Source organism: Penaeus monodon, chromosome 14 (assembly GCF_015228065.2).
Source record: "Penaeus monodon isolate SGIC_2016 chromosome 14, NSTDA_Pmon_1, whole genome shotgun sequence".
In the NCBI taxonomy this organism is placed as follows: domain Eukaryota; kingdom Metazoa; phylum Arthropoda; class Malacostraca; order Decapoda; family Penaeidae; genus Penaeus; species Penaeus monodon.
In genome coordinates, this window is record NC_051399.1 from 28251706 (window position 1) to 28266298 (window position 14593).

The 14593-nt window shown below is 35.6% G+C and overlaps 1 protein-coding gene across 1 annotated transcript in view; it reads right to left on the reverse strand.

Moving 5' to 3' along the window:
• Window positions 1-14115, reverse strand: part of LOC119581033 (cactin-like) — a 14566-nt gene extending 451 nt beyond the window's left edge. The window contains 9 exon segments of the mRNA XM_037929315.1: window positions 1-478; window positions 614-876; window positions 1930-2204; window positions 2776-3040; window positions 3236-3428; window positions 4502-4702; window positions 5453-5607; window positions 6967-7618; window positions 13920-14115. The exon segment at window positions 1-478 is cut by the window's left edge and continues 451 nt beyond it. Of these exon segments, the coding sequence (XP_037785243.1) occupies window positions 49-478; window positions 614-876; window positions 1930-2204; window positions 2776-3040; window positions 3236-3428; window positions 4502-4702; window positions 5453-5607; window positions 6967-7618; window positions 13920-13993 (2508 nt within the window). The 5' untranslated portion in view covers window positions 13994-14115 and the 3' untranslated portion in view covers window positions 1-48.
• Window positions 14116-14593: the final 478 nt, after the last annotated feature.

A 14593-nucleotide genomic window follows, 5' to 3' on the forward strand; every position in this document is an offset into this window, starting at 1 on the left:
GAGCCTATATGTATATAAATAAACAAAAATAATATTTCAATAAATAGTTTACCTCCTATACCGATATCGCTTGAAATGAAACCACAGTTGGAAGATATTGTTGTGAAACTGACATCGAAAACCCCTTTTATAAGAATACTCCCACTCACGATTCACAATCTTGAAGGCAATATCTTCATATGGAGGTCCTGCAGTGAACTTGAGAATGGCAAAGTCCTTGTTATCAGTGCAAGGAATAAGCTCGTATTGTGGTGTTCTTGATTTTTCAATGAGGTCAGGGTAGAATATGTTAAACTTGTAACCTTGTACAATCTTAGGTGGAGGGTTATCCATGTCGTAGTGAGTCTGATTGTACTTGTTCCACTCAAACCCAGTGTGCACTCGATTGAAATACCTAGGCTTACGGGGACGGTACTTGTCTGACCAGAGGTATTGCTGAGTATCTAACTTAGCTTCCACACTGAACTGTGCTTCATCACTGAAAGGAAGAGAACTATTAATATTTCTGAATATGTGCCAGCACTATCTGGTGAAACATATAATTCCATATACTTACTCATTGTTAATATATAATATATAAAATATCCTAAAAGTATTGCTAGTGTACACTTACTCATTCATAGCTCGCTGTGCCTCCTTCTGCATGACTTTCTCCTCTGATGACAAGACACTCTCCACCCCTTGACCAGCGCTGACCACACGCTGCCGAGCCCAGAGTATTCTCTGCATGTCCTCAGCCTCATCCACCACCACTGTGCCAGGCTCCAATTTCTTTTCCTTGGTTAACCGAGGAGAATATCTACCAGCATTATAGAGTGAGATTGCACTATGAATAGCGCTATCACCTTCACAACCTGAATCCCATTCATCATCGTCCTCTGTAGAATGAAAGGAAAAGGGAAAATTGCTGTTTACAATGCTATATAGTGGGAAAGTCCGAGTATTATAAAGTATTAAGCTGGAAATAACCATTAATCAATATAAATCAGTGATGTTTTTATATTTGTTTATTGAAATTACAATATTTTATGGTATAAATATGAATGAACTCTCTTGGGATATATCAAAACAGGCCTAAGATAAAATCTGAGACATTAGCAATATATCATCAATCTGGTTTCCCTATCCAGCATGACTGTTCCCACTGATCAAAGCAAAAGCAACTACGCCTGGTTTATAACAAAACTCTGATGTCTTAATGGATTAATTTTTACATATGATTTCTTCCTCAATTAAACTTTCAAGAAATAATGAAGCATTTCTGAGGGGAATAAAGTCTAAATTAGGTTCAGCATTTTTAAAGGGGTAGTGTCAGTGTTTGTTTATTTTTAAATTACTCTTTATGTGTATTTTCCATGTATATTCTAGAGGACCTTAAAACATCTTATAAAACGATTCTCACTACCAACGACTGATATTTATTGTGGAGTTCTGCTGTAAATGTTGAATTGCATACCACATTGCATACCACATTTGTTGATTTTAAAAACGACACAGAAAATTAACTAAATCTGTCTACTGTACATGGAAAATGAGGACTTTAGGATTTGGTGTTAAAATCACAGTCCATATAATTTAAGCCATACATGGGGTTAGTGCTCGAAGAAGAAATATCTGTCCTATACTCAAATCATAGTACATATTTAAAAAGTACAGCCAGGGTGATATACTGTATTTGTAGATATTGCTCATGGTGGTTTCTACATGTTATACAAGAGTAAAATATAAATTAACAAAATTTATGCCCTCTTCACATTATAATGATCTATGTAAAAAAAACAAATATTTTTCATCTGTGTCCATATCTACCTTGGTTCCCTAATCAGCTAGTTTCACATATACTCTCTTATTTCTCATACTTAAACTGCACCAAAAATTTATATACTTAACAGAGAGTAGTGAAGAAAATTATATACAGCAAAACAAAACTTACTCCTCCTCTGTTTCTTTATTCTTCTCTCTTGTGCTTTCTTCTGCCTCATGTTCGCTATGATTTGCATCCTCCTCCACCTCTTCCTTCACCTTAACTTCTCTCCTTGGTTCTTCGTCACTGCTGCTGTCTTCAGATTCATCAGCTTCTTCAGATATGTTATCCTCTTCTCCTTCCTCCTCTTCCTTCACCCCTTGCTCTGCCTTTAGCATCTCCAGCTTCTTCTTCAGGTTATCCCTGTGTCGTTCACGAAGTCTGGCCCTAGCTTGATGTGCTGAGGATTCAAATATTCATGTTATAACCTTTGTAGATGCAATATCCATTTACAATAACAATTATAAGGAATACATTTACAATTTCAAATGTTACCTTATATAAGCTTCAGTCTGATGTACATACAGATAGACCAATACTTGTAAGTGTCCACGCTCAACAACCCCAAGCACAAATACACACAGACAAACTTGCACATGGGCATGCACCTGCCCATCCACAAATAAACCCCTACCCCTACAACTACACACACGCACCGCACTCACACACACACACACACAGCACACACACACCAAACAACACAAACACACACACACACACACACAAAAAAAAAAGAAAAAAAAAAAAAAAAAAAAAGAAAGAAACCTTGTCATATAAATATTTTACAGTTACTTGAATACAAGCAAATATAACTTTATAAAATCATATAGTGCTATGTATGTATCACTAATATTAGATAATTTCAGATAATTCCTTTGTTCTTAAAGAATAATCTAGTCTCTCAGCTTGTATATGACAATGAATGAGGTATAAATACATTCCAAGTTTTAGATTCCTATCACTGTAATTACCTTTCAGTTGAGACAACAGTGACTCCCAGTACCCAACATCAAGACCAGTTGTAGGACCTGACAGTTTTGCTTCTATGGTTAACTGAAGTTTATTCAACTCTGCAAGGGATTTGTTTTGGAAGACGGCTGATACGTCTGATGCTACAGCAGCATGGATGCCTTGTCGGTGTGTTGTTGCATCTTCTATTGTGTCTCGTTGCCGAAGACGTCTCAGTTCATCTTGCACTATGATAGTTAAATCAGTCCAATATGTCTGATTCATATTCTGTAAACATTTATAACAAGAAATCAGAATATATAATCAACAAGTCTCCCCTTCAACAAAAGTGAAAAATTCTGAGATCACAACTAAATCTCTAACATGCCCAAAAACTATTCAATTTATGCACTAAAGGATGTGGCAGACACTTCTGTACATAAGAGAGTCACACATACTGAAACTATATGTACCATTCCTTACCTCCTTTTCTAATTGCATATAGATTCTTATATCCTCCAGCAAATCCTCTAGATCAACAAGTGTAAGCCCAGTCAAATGTGTGTAAGGCTCATGCATGTCAACTGCTGTCACATCACCTTCTGAGCTGACATACTGTGCTAGGAGATCAATTGGTTTGGCTCGTCCGTCCTGAATTCGAATTTGTGACCGCAGCCTTTAGGAATGGAGATTAATTCATGTATTGTACAAATTAATGAAAATACCAATTATGTTATTTAGCCATTTGAGGATGAACACTAATTAATGTATTGCATTCCTTCATTACAATTAATCCACTGGATCTGGGTGCTTTGTTGCCTACATGTGTCCCAAAACCTGGGCATTTAGGCTTACTGAGGTGGCCACTCTCATGAGTGTGTGGCCTGTAAGGCCAGGCACACACAAATACTCATATGTGGTGTCAAGACTTCATGTTTCCCCTTTGCAGTTATTATCTCTTTCTGTATAAGTATTTTTTTTTTTTGCCATTTTCCAAAGTCTATATTTGTAATTTGATAACAGCAAGAATAAGATCTTGAACATGGAAATGGAAGTAATATAGACTAGTGTGTGTGTGTGTGTGTGTGTGTGTGTGTGTGTGTGTGTGTGTGTGTGTGTGTGTGTGTGTGTGTGTGTGTGTGTGTGTGTGTGTGTGTGTGTGTGTGTGTGTGTGTGTGTGTGTTTGTATTCTATTATTCAGTGTTCTGTAACATACCCTGATTGGTAGGGATAAGATTCTAAGCATGGAAATATTGTTCTCCCAGGAAATGGTGCTCTTCCAGTCATGGCTCATAGATGATATATTCCACACTTGTTTACTGATGGAACATAATGCAAGAGCTTCCTAAATGCTTTATGAGTCAAATCACCCTCCAAGAGCTTTATTGCACTCGTGGCGAGTCATTCCATTCCCGTCTGCCCAGTATTCAGGCAAAATTCACATGTTCCCATTTTCCTGACACCTCAGCCAAAATTTTTCAAGACAGCATGTTCACGACCTCAGGCTTTCAAGCCAAATTTTTTCATGACATGATGGTCATATCACCCGGATCCAAGGGGTTAATAAAAGCACTAAAGAGACTACATTTCACAATTGAATTCAACAAAGCAATTCAGTCCTTCAAGTAAGTAATTCAGCACTTTAAATGAATAGTAAAATATCAAGACATATATAACAAAAATAATAATTAAAAGAAATAAAAAGTCAGTCTCTACATATATAAAGTTTTCCTTTCATGGAAATCCCACCTGGCCTGCTCAAGCTGGAATTGATCCTCTTGCTTAGAGAATTGTGAAAACTGTGCAGCCTCCCTCTGGCGCTGCTCCAACTCCATCATCTTTTCCCGCTCTTGCCGCTCTAGTTCTCGCTCTTGCCGTCTCTTCTTCACCTTCTCCAGCTCCATTCTGTTTTCATCCATCTTGAGACGATTCTGTTTTTCAATTTCTTCCCTGAAATGGTAGATTTGTGCATTAATAAGGGCTATATGAAACCTCTAATCTTTTATTGAAAATAGTAAAATTGAGGAATCACCACACTAGAGAAATATAAATAATAAAGAAAATCACAGCAAATTCTGGATTTCTTTTATATGTTTATTATAAATACGGTACCTTTTCTACTTAAATTTAAATAATTTTCAGTAATGCCATGCCCACAGTGATTTAGTTTATTAATTATATTTATACATAGATGGATCCACTAGTTTTATCACCAATGAGCCAATTACTAGTCTGACCTATCTCCCCTGTTTACCCTTTTCCTTGATTTTTGGAAATCTTTTATATTATCTTATATGGCAATTAGTATTGTTAATACAACTGTAATAAATATAATATCAATAATGATAATAACAGCATCAATTTTAATAGCTTTAGAAAAACGGAAAGACAAAAAGGAAAAAAATCCTGAAAACTCAAGGAAGGGGAAACTCAGGTGAGGGCATGTAGACTGCTAATGCCTCCTTAGTGGCTGCGCATTGTGAAGCCATCTATGTGTAAATAGATTTCACAGAATAATACTGTGAATTTTCCTGATGGAACTGGGTTAATTAGACTAGTAAGGAAAATATTTATTTAAAGGTGTTCTGCAATTCTATATAAATGTCTTCCACAATCACCCATTCCCTCATTTTGATTAGAAATTAATACTTATTTTCAAATGCTACTAAATGACAGAAAAAAACAAAAACAAAAAATTACCTTGGCAGAGTTGCTAAGCCTTCCTTCTCCAACTTCTTTTTCCACACAAAAGTCTCAAGAAGGTTGTTATCACCATAAGGATTGTCAGCATTGGTGAAATGCAGATATTCGCTGTCCCAACCCATCTTTTCCTTTCGTTTCCTTTCCTTTGCTTCCTAAGAACAGAAAAATATTACTAGAGCACATACAGATAGACAGACAGATAGAAAGAAAAACAACTATACATAAATATAAACAAATATTATATCAACAAATAATGAAGGTTGACATCAACAGATTTTAGTTGCACAACCAAACCCGTGCAGATACCAATATAAATGTAATAATAATGACATTAATAACAAAACTGATGACAAAAATAATGATTGACTTAATCGTGAATACAATGGTCATAGATGGCAGGATATTCTTGCTATGTCCACTGAATTTTTGTTTATTGTGCTTACACATAGATAGCTCCACAATTAATTAGTCATTAAGAAGTCAATTATTAGACCTATCAGCCTCTGTTTACCCCTTCCCTTGATTTTTGGAAAGATTATCTTTTATCTTTTATTGTTATTAGTATTTGATAACATTTGATAATCATAATGTCAATGATAATAATAATAGTATCAATATTAGTACCGAAGACCAAATTCAAGGAATGGAAAAGTCAGGTGAGGACAGATTAGTGTTTACTAATTTACTCTTTAGTGGCTGAGGACTTCTGGAGCAATCTGTCTGCAACAAAATTCACAAAAAAGTAGTAGACATTACAGAAAACTGTAACCAAGGGTTAAAAGATTGTTGCACCTCCTGTATGATATTTTTTTTAGCTTTATGTGGTAAAACATTGACCTGCCTACTGAGGAGAGTGAAATTTGAACTTTTGTTAGAAATTTCTAAGAGCAATGCCTTTCAAACTGTAATATGGAATTTTGTTCAACTGTGTGTGCAAGGCAATACTAAGAAGTTACCTTATTCAAACTTTATCTCACCTCAATCATTGTTTTACTGAGACTGTATGTGTGTATGGGTAAAGGCTTCTATATATAATATATGAATAAGCAAAGCAATCGCACTGATAATTTCTAGGAAAAAAGACTAATAATAAGGAATGTTTTGAGACATGCGAAGTATCTTCATCCATTATTACAACACAGCAGGGATAAGGATAAATAAAGATGAAGGAAAATCAATATCAAATCACTACAACAGCCTCTTTTCTAACAAAAATATCATTAATGTTCTGTAATTCTCAGTTACTGGCTTTTTCATTATGCTTTCTGATTATCATTCATTAGCCTGGTCTAATAATTACTGCTCATTTATCATATTCATTACTAATTCATTGTCTAGTATTCAATAATACAAACTATAATACATTTCATTAATTTATAATAACAAAAGAATGGAGACACAATATCCAAAAAAAATTTGGAAAACACTGATCATATTGGAAACAATAATTACAAAAGATAAAGAAAATAGTTCTAAATCATCACATCATGACAAACGTATCTTTACCCTACCTTTTTTTGGAGTCTCCGCAGTCGTTTTTCAGCTGGTGTCTCCATGGCCTTCCTTGCTACCTTTTCTTTGACCTTTTTCTCTTTTATTCTCTTCCGTTCCTCTGTAAGTCTCTGAAGCAACTTGGTTTCATCTTCTGTGCTCTCGTCCGAACTCTCTGAAGATGTTGACGATGAAGATGATGACTTCTTGTATTTCTTTTTCTTTTTCTTGTGTTTCTTGTGTTTTCCTTCCTTAGACAAGGACTTTTCCCTTTTTCTATCAACAGATTCCTCTGAGCTAGATCTTGACTTCTTTTTGAGTCTGCTGTGGTTTCTGTGGTTACCTGTATTATGATCAATTGGTAGTGACCTCTGCATTTGCATTTCCCTGCCTCTAGAATTTGACCTCATCCTTTCTCTGCTCCTAGACTTTGACCTCATCCTTTCCCTTTCTCTAGATTTTGACCTAATCCTTTCCCTTCCTCTGGAATTTGATTTATGCCTCTGCCTACTTCCAGCCTTTGGTCCATCTCTTTCCCTGTCCCTTGATGCTGATCGATGATCTCGTTTATAGTCACTTCTTTCATGGCGTCTTGAAAGAGACCTTGACCTGGACCTTGTGTATGAATGGTGTCTGGGCTGCTTCTCTTGTGAAATAGATCTTGAACGGGACCTGAAAATTACATAATACTGTCTTAAAGGTTTCATAACACAACTTTAAAAACATCTGACAAAACCAACTTCTGATCACATACATTTGAATATCATTCTAGTTTTGGTTTGGTTATCAACCCCTTGGATCCACATACATCACTGACCGCATGTGGGCCACTCTGTCTATAGATGTCATTTGATTTGATTTATCAAGATGGTAATAATCTGTCTTCTTGCTGAGACTTCATTTCATCTCTCTAAGTAGTCCTAAATTCCATGCAATAGTAACAATAAGTAACATTTTGTTATTTGCAATATTTTTTTTACATTCTTCATAATATTCAATATTCTGTAATACAAGCTGTGCCACCAGTTACAACGGGCAGGAATAGGTTCCTGAGCATGGAAATAGCATCCTCTCTGTAGCCGGTGCTCTTCCAGTCATGGCTCACATGATGATACATTCCACACTTGTTTATCTATAGAAATAATACAAAAGCCCCTTCCTAAATGCCCACTAAGTCTAATCACCCTCCAAGAGCTTTGTGCACTGGCAGCGAGTCATTCCTGTCACTCCAGCCATCAGCCAAAATTCTCATGACATCAACTTTCTGTCACTTTGGCCCTCAGTCCAAATTTTCCCAAGCCTAAAGTCTTCATGACATAACTGTAGACAATACAAATTCACCTACAGCAATATGCAGTGACACATATGCAACCTGTATATTTTAACAAATGTATATTAGCTCATTGGACCATGTGACATGACCATAATATCACAAAAAATTTGGCCAAAGACCAAGTAATAGGACATGTTGCCATGAAACTTTTTTTGGCTGAGGGCCGAGGTGATGGAAATGAATTGAAATGAATACAGGAAGGTCTTGGAGGATTATTAGAATTAGTAGGCATTTAGGAAAGGGGCTTTGTGGTATTTCCATCTGTAAATGAGTCAAATGTACCATTCATGACCCATGGATGAAGGAGCACCAGCTCTTGGGAGAACACTATTTTCATTTTTCAAATCACGACTGGTGGTGCAGTGTATTACAGAACACTGAGTAATACAAAACGATTTAAAAATTAACAAAAAACACTCCATTACTCATCACAATTATTATTACACAGAGGTGTAGACTATCAACAGAGTCTGATCAAGGAGAGCAGTGTATTACCATCTTGATATATCATAGCAAATCAGTAAAAAATGTTACTGCAGAAAAAGAGATAATAACATTGCAAAGGGGAAGCACAATCCTGATAATGCATATGAGCATTTGTGTGGGCATGACCTACAAGCCACATACCAGGAGAGTCACCACTCATGTAAGCCTGTTGGCTGGATTGTGGTCAATATTCACCCAGATCCAATGGGTTAACAATGATAATTAATCTGAAAATCTCCATTTTCCCCCAACTTTTCATTATGGTTATTGTTTCTGCTCATGCACAGCTCTGACTCAAGTCTTACTAGAAAAGTAGTTGTAAGATATGGTTTTCAAATAATCTTACTAAAACTAACTAAGCTAACCTTGAAAACCTAATCCAAGGAACAGCCACCCAGGAAATGGGTGGTATTCATGAAAGGTCTTAGACTCTGAAATTTGTCTTAGAGACAGACAGACACACACACACACACACACACACACACACACACACACACACACACACACACACACACACACACACACACACACACACACACACACACACGCACGCAAGCACCCATCACACAAGCACACGCACGCAAGCACCCATCACACAAGCACACGCAGGCATGTATATGCGTGCGCACACGAATACACACACACATCTCTGAAATTTGTCTTTGAAAAAAAAAAAAAAAAGGCTCCGATGCCATATTTCAAAGTTAATGCGGGTAATACAACATACTTACATATTTATGTTGTAATAGATCTATTGTCATAAGACATTAAGTAAATATGGCAATAAATCTTGATGATATCATAACAGTAATATTACACATTAAGTATATCTAATGAGTGATGTGGTATCCCTACTCTTACTGCCATTGCTTCAGTTGTAAAGGTGAGTGCCACTATTTGCATATTTTTAATAAAATAAAGCAATAAAAATGTAGGAGACGGCCCAATTAACATTTGATAATTTGTCAAAATAGGCCTCATAGCTTGACAATAAATCAAAGGCATCCTCTAAGATTTTTCTATCAAATTCAGAATTACCTTCAAATCTATATAAATTGCACTGTACTTTTAAAGACAGTCCTTATGCACAGGACACTTCCACACCTGTCCTGAAACTTGGGTTGAGTCTTAGGCAAAAATTGCCTGTCTAAAATATTTTTGTGGGGAGTCCTAGACAAATTTGCTGAGTCAAAGAAATATGAAGATAATCACACATCAGTAATGACAAATAGACTTTGGAAGCCCACTCTGATTTATTATCAACCATCAATTGATCCTTTTCTACACATTTACAGCAATTTTCTATTTGAAAATACAAATGGCACCTTGTGGATTCACAGCTGATACAGTGACAAGAAACCTATGGTTGGCCAAACTTTAGTTGAATACATAAAATGTGTAATACTATTGTTATTATAGAATTAAGATTTATTGCAGTATGTAGTTTTAACTTCATGGAGTCTATAACAATGAAAATGTTTATTTTATTACCACATTAACTTTGAGATATGGCAATTTTTTTTTTTTTTTTTTTTTTGTCTAAGACAAAGTTCGGAGTTTAAGACCTTTCGTGACTACTGCCCCAGATTGTTTTTCTTATTAAATAATACCAAATGTCTATGGTATGCACTGCAAAATAGAGCTGAAACATGGGAGCACCGAATAGACTTTGGCTGTCAGTGGTGCTTTCTGCAATCTTTTTCTTTTATTTGTGGCATTATTGTTTGTGTCTGCTGATTATTTCTTGTACCAATGACCACAACTTTTTGTCTTCTACAAGAATATCATCTTCAATTTGCCCTAGCTTAGTGTGTCCATACAGTAAAGATTAACCTCTTCCTTTATTTGTGGCATTACCATTCATGTCTAAAGATTATTTCTTGTGCTAACCAATTTTTAGTCTTCTATAAGAATATCATCTCAAATTAGATTATGAAGTGATTATATTTACGGTACTGTAATGTGATGTCTATTTACTATTTTTATGGTTGTGTGTCTGCAATGTGGAATTCTCACTCTACCTATGGCAGGGTAGAGCGCACAACTGACACACAAGAGTGCCCAATGCCGAATCTGTCTGATGTTTTCTCCTGCTGTGAATACGTGGAGGAGTCTTTGTTTTCCTTGGTAGGGGTTGGGGGCAGCAGCTCCCCATGGGGGAGTTGCAGGGGCACAGCCCCCTGCATTAGACAATATTGTGATTGATTCAGTACTGTGATTGCAGCTCTCTCCTTTGTTTTACTTGGTCGGAGTTGGGGGGCGGGTGCCCCATAGGAGGGGGGTCATAGGAACACAGCCCCCTGCATAAACAATACAGAGTCTGATTCAATCTTATGGTTATAGCTAAGTTTGAGAATTCCACACTACACGTGCCACCAAAACTCGTGTAAAACTGGTCAACAGACATTACATTACGAAGATGTAAATGTAGCCACAGCCTAGAGATTAACTCAAAATTTTTATGATGAAGAAATATGGAATCATCGTGTAACATTCATGCATGACAACTAGCAAATTGCAAAAAAAATTCCATTTCGCAGGTAACATACTCTGCAATCAGACTGTTGTGAAACAACATTTACAGGAAATATTACCTTGTGCATATGACTTGATCTTTAGACTGGATTTCAATGGGGCTTCAGTTATAGAACAAAACCATAGTACCTCCAAGTGGCTCAGATATATATCTTTCAATTTCTGAGGGTATTCAATGTGATATTTAAATACAATTGCTATTTTACATTTTATACCTACAATTTACCCTCTCTTCAAATCTCTACTATTACCACCTTTGACAACTTTCTGGATTTGAATTGACTAAAAACAGTGAGCCAGGAGGATAACTGTAGGTTATCAAGAACTTCCTTGCAAAACTATGTAAAAATATATATTAGGAAATAGGAAATTTTTCAGAAACAGTATGGGTGGCCATTTTATAAGAAACATAATTTTCAACCTACATTTTGAACTGCTATTACAGCCATCATGCACACATTTCACATAACTTTGTTATTATCAATTTGGGAAGGTAATACCACAGATGAAAAGGGTCTTATTTTGTGTTCATTCTTTTCATTACATGCAAAAATTTTCTTGTAATAGATGGCCTTGTGAAACTGAATGTATTCCATAAATCTTTACTTCACAGGGGGAATTTTGAATCCTGTATAGCAGTGCCACATTTCTCTTCACTTAATCTATATGGTGTCCCACATTTTGGGCACTGACTTCATGAATATCACGCCTTCAAAGGTAAGGTAATAGGGGCGTGATGTCACACATTCCACCCGCCATTCACAGCAGGACCCCTCCCCACCCCATCCTGCAGAGCGGCGTGTGACACCGGAAACATCAACATTCAACTTAGAGAGAAAGAATGATAGAAAGAAAGAAAAGAAAAGAAAAAAAAGAAAAGAAAAGAAAAAAAAAAAAAAAAAAAAAAAAAAAAAAGAAGAAGAAAAAAACAGGATTACGAGCTTATTTGCAAGGTTATGAGATAACATATTGAGAAGTATTCCAGACTGAGTTGTTTTATTAATATCCGGTATCAAAAATAAAGTAAGTGCACCCATACCAGGATTACAGTAAAAAAAAAAGTGAATGGAGTGGTTACTGTGATGAAAACTTTTCATCTATGGGAAAATGTGAACAAATCAAAAATAAAGGGAGATACAGGACAGAGAAGAGAGAAAACTGACCCTTCATTTTCTAAGTCCTGATCCATGTTTACCTTGTGAGGACCAAAACAAATGTGATGAGTAACACATTACTGCGATCTATCAAGTAGTCTATATATTACAACGCGCTTGTGAGAACAAATATCAAACAAATTATCAGTGTCTGTTTTCTTGAATTCATTTATGTAATATACTCTTTTTAGTTTATTATACTACTTTTACGATTTTGGTAATTATCTACTCTATACTGTACAGTAACCAGTGTGTGCACCTTTTGCCACCGGGATATTTGACAGGCCATGCGATGCCATTTGTTGAGAAACCCCGGTGAGAAATGTTTCAATTTAAGTGCTGCATCAATTCTGGGTCATTTTTCAGGCTATATAGTGGATATACAGAACAAATAGACATTAGTATCTATCAAAGCCTGCTATTTGAACCCATAAAGTGCCCCAAATGCCAAAAACAAATTATAAGAAACCACGCAATTTTGACCATAGAAAGAAGCGAAGAAACTTTCGGTGTTTCGCTATATAAAGATATGTGGTTTTACTCTGAGGATCCAGGGGGTGTAGCCCCCTGGCTAGGGAATATAGATAGTATTTTCTTGAAGCCATGGGGGTCCAGGCTTATATATTACTCTGGGGGTTCAGATTATGTGAAATCCTGTTGATTTTTAAATTTTTTCGAACGATGGGTTTGGTTCCTGTAGAGTTTTTTGAAAGTTGGAGCGTCAGTTTCATTATCCGATTTTCAGCATTTTTTGTGGTTGTTTTACACATTTCTGGGTTAATTTTCCAAATATGACAATCAGGTCCTCTTTGACACCATTTGTATCATCAAATTTGTTCTTGTGTGATAAGAACGAATCTGATGATCATTTCTGTTGATTCTCCAGACGACAATCTTGATTTGATTTTATAAGTCATGATAGCAGGGGAGTAGATGAGGGAAATGATCATCAGATTTATCATCATACAAAAACAAATCTGATGATATAAATATTATCAGGGAAGACCCTGTTGTCATTTTTGGAAAATTATTATTATTATTATTATTATTATTATTATTATTTTTTTTTTTTTTTACTCTAATCCTGGTTGTCATAGATAGAAAGTTTATCAAATGTTTTCCAATTTCTGTTTATATTTTCATGTCAGCCTGTTTTGCCCCATAATTTCCAAGATCCACTCCATGCCCTCCCATGTTATCGGGACATCAAATCACATCAAGATTGTTCACTGGAGAATGTGACGGATATGATCATCAGAATCGGTCTCATCACATGAGAGCAAATCTGATGATATAAATATTGTCAGGGAAAGCTCGATTGTCATATTCGGAAATTTATACATGAACGTAATATACAACATATGGTTAAACGCATAGTGCGTACACAATACTCGAAATAGTTTCATACTTTTCTGTCTCTTATAGACACTAAGTCAGTTAACGAAAGTCCATGTCAACAACTTACTTTCTCTTATATTTCTTTCTCTCTCTGCTTCGTGACCTAGAACGATCATATCTCTTTTTCTTCTCACTTCCCATTCTGCGTTTCTTTAGTAGGGATTTAGGCCTTTTATGTCTATATCCCCTGGATCCTCATTCTGCGTTTCTCCACAACGTTTCAGTTTGTAAACAAACCTGATTCAACGTCTGCTACGGAAGATACCGGGAGAACGAGAATCCACATAATAGCAACTATGCTCAGCCCAGATGGCTCTGGCAGAAATACGTTTCTTTCTCTGTTAGTATTATTTATGATTTATCATTATTATAATCACTCTGAATTATTATTATCATGATTATTATATTATTGTTATATTATTATGATGATGGCCGTTATTGTTACTAGTAGTAGTATCATTATTATTATTACTGTTGTTGTTATTATTATCATTATTATTACTATAATTGTTATATAAATTTGTATATATATGTATATACATACAATATATATATATATATATATATATATATATATATATATATATATATATATATATATATATGTACATGTTATATATGTCTATATATATAAACATATACATATGTATTGTATATATACATACATCATCATCATCAAGGGGCTAACGCCGATGGGGGCGCATGGCCGCATCCACCCTTCGTATCCAATCACGAGGGTCC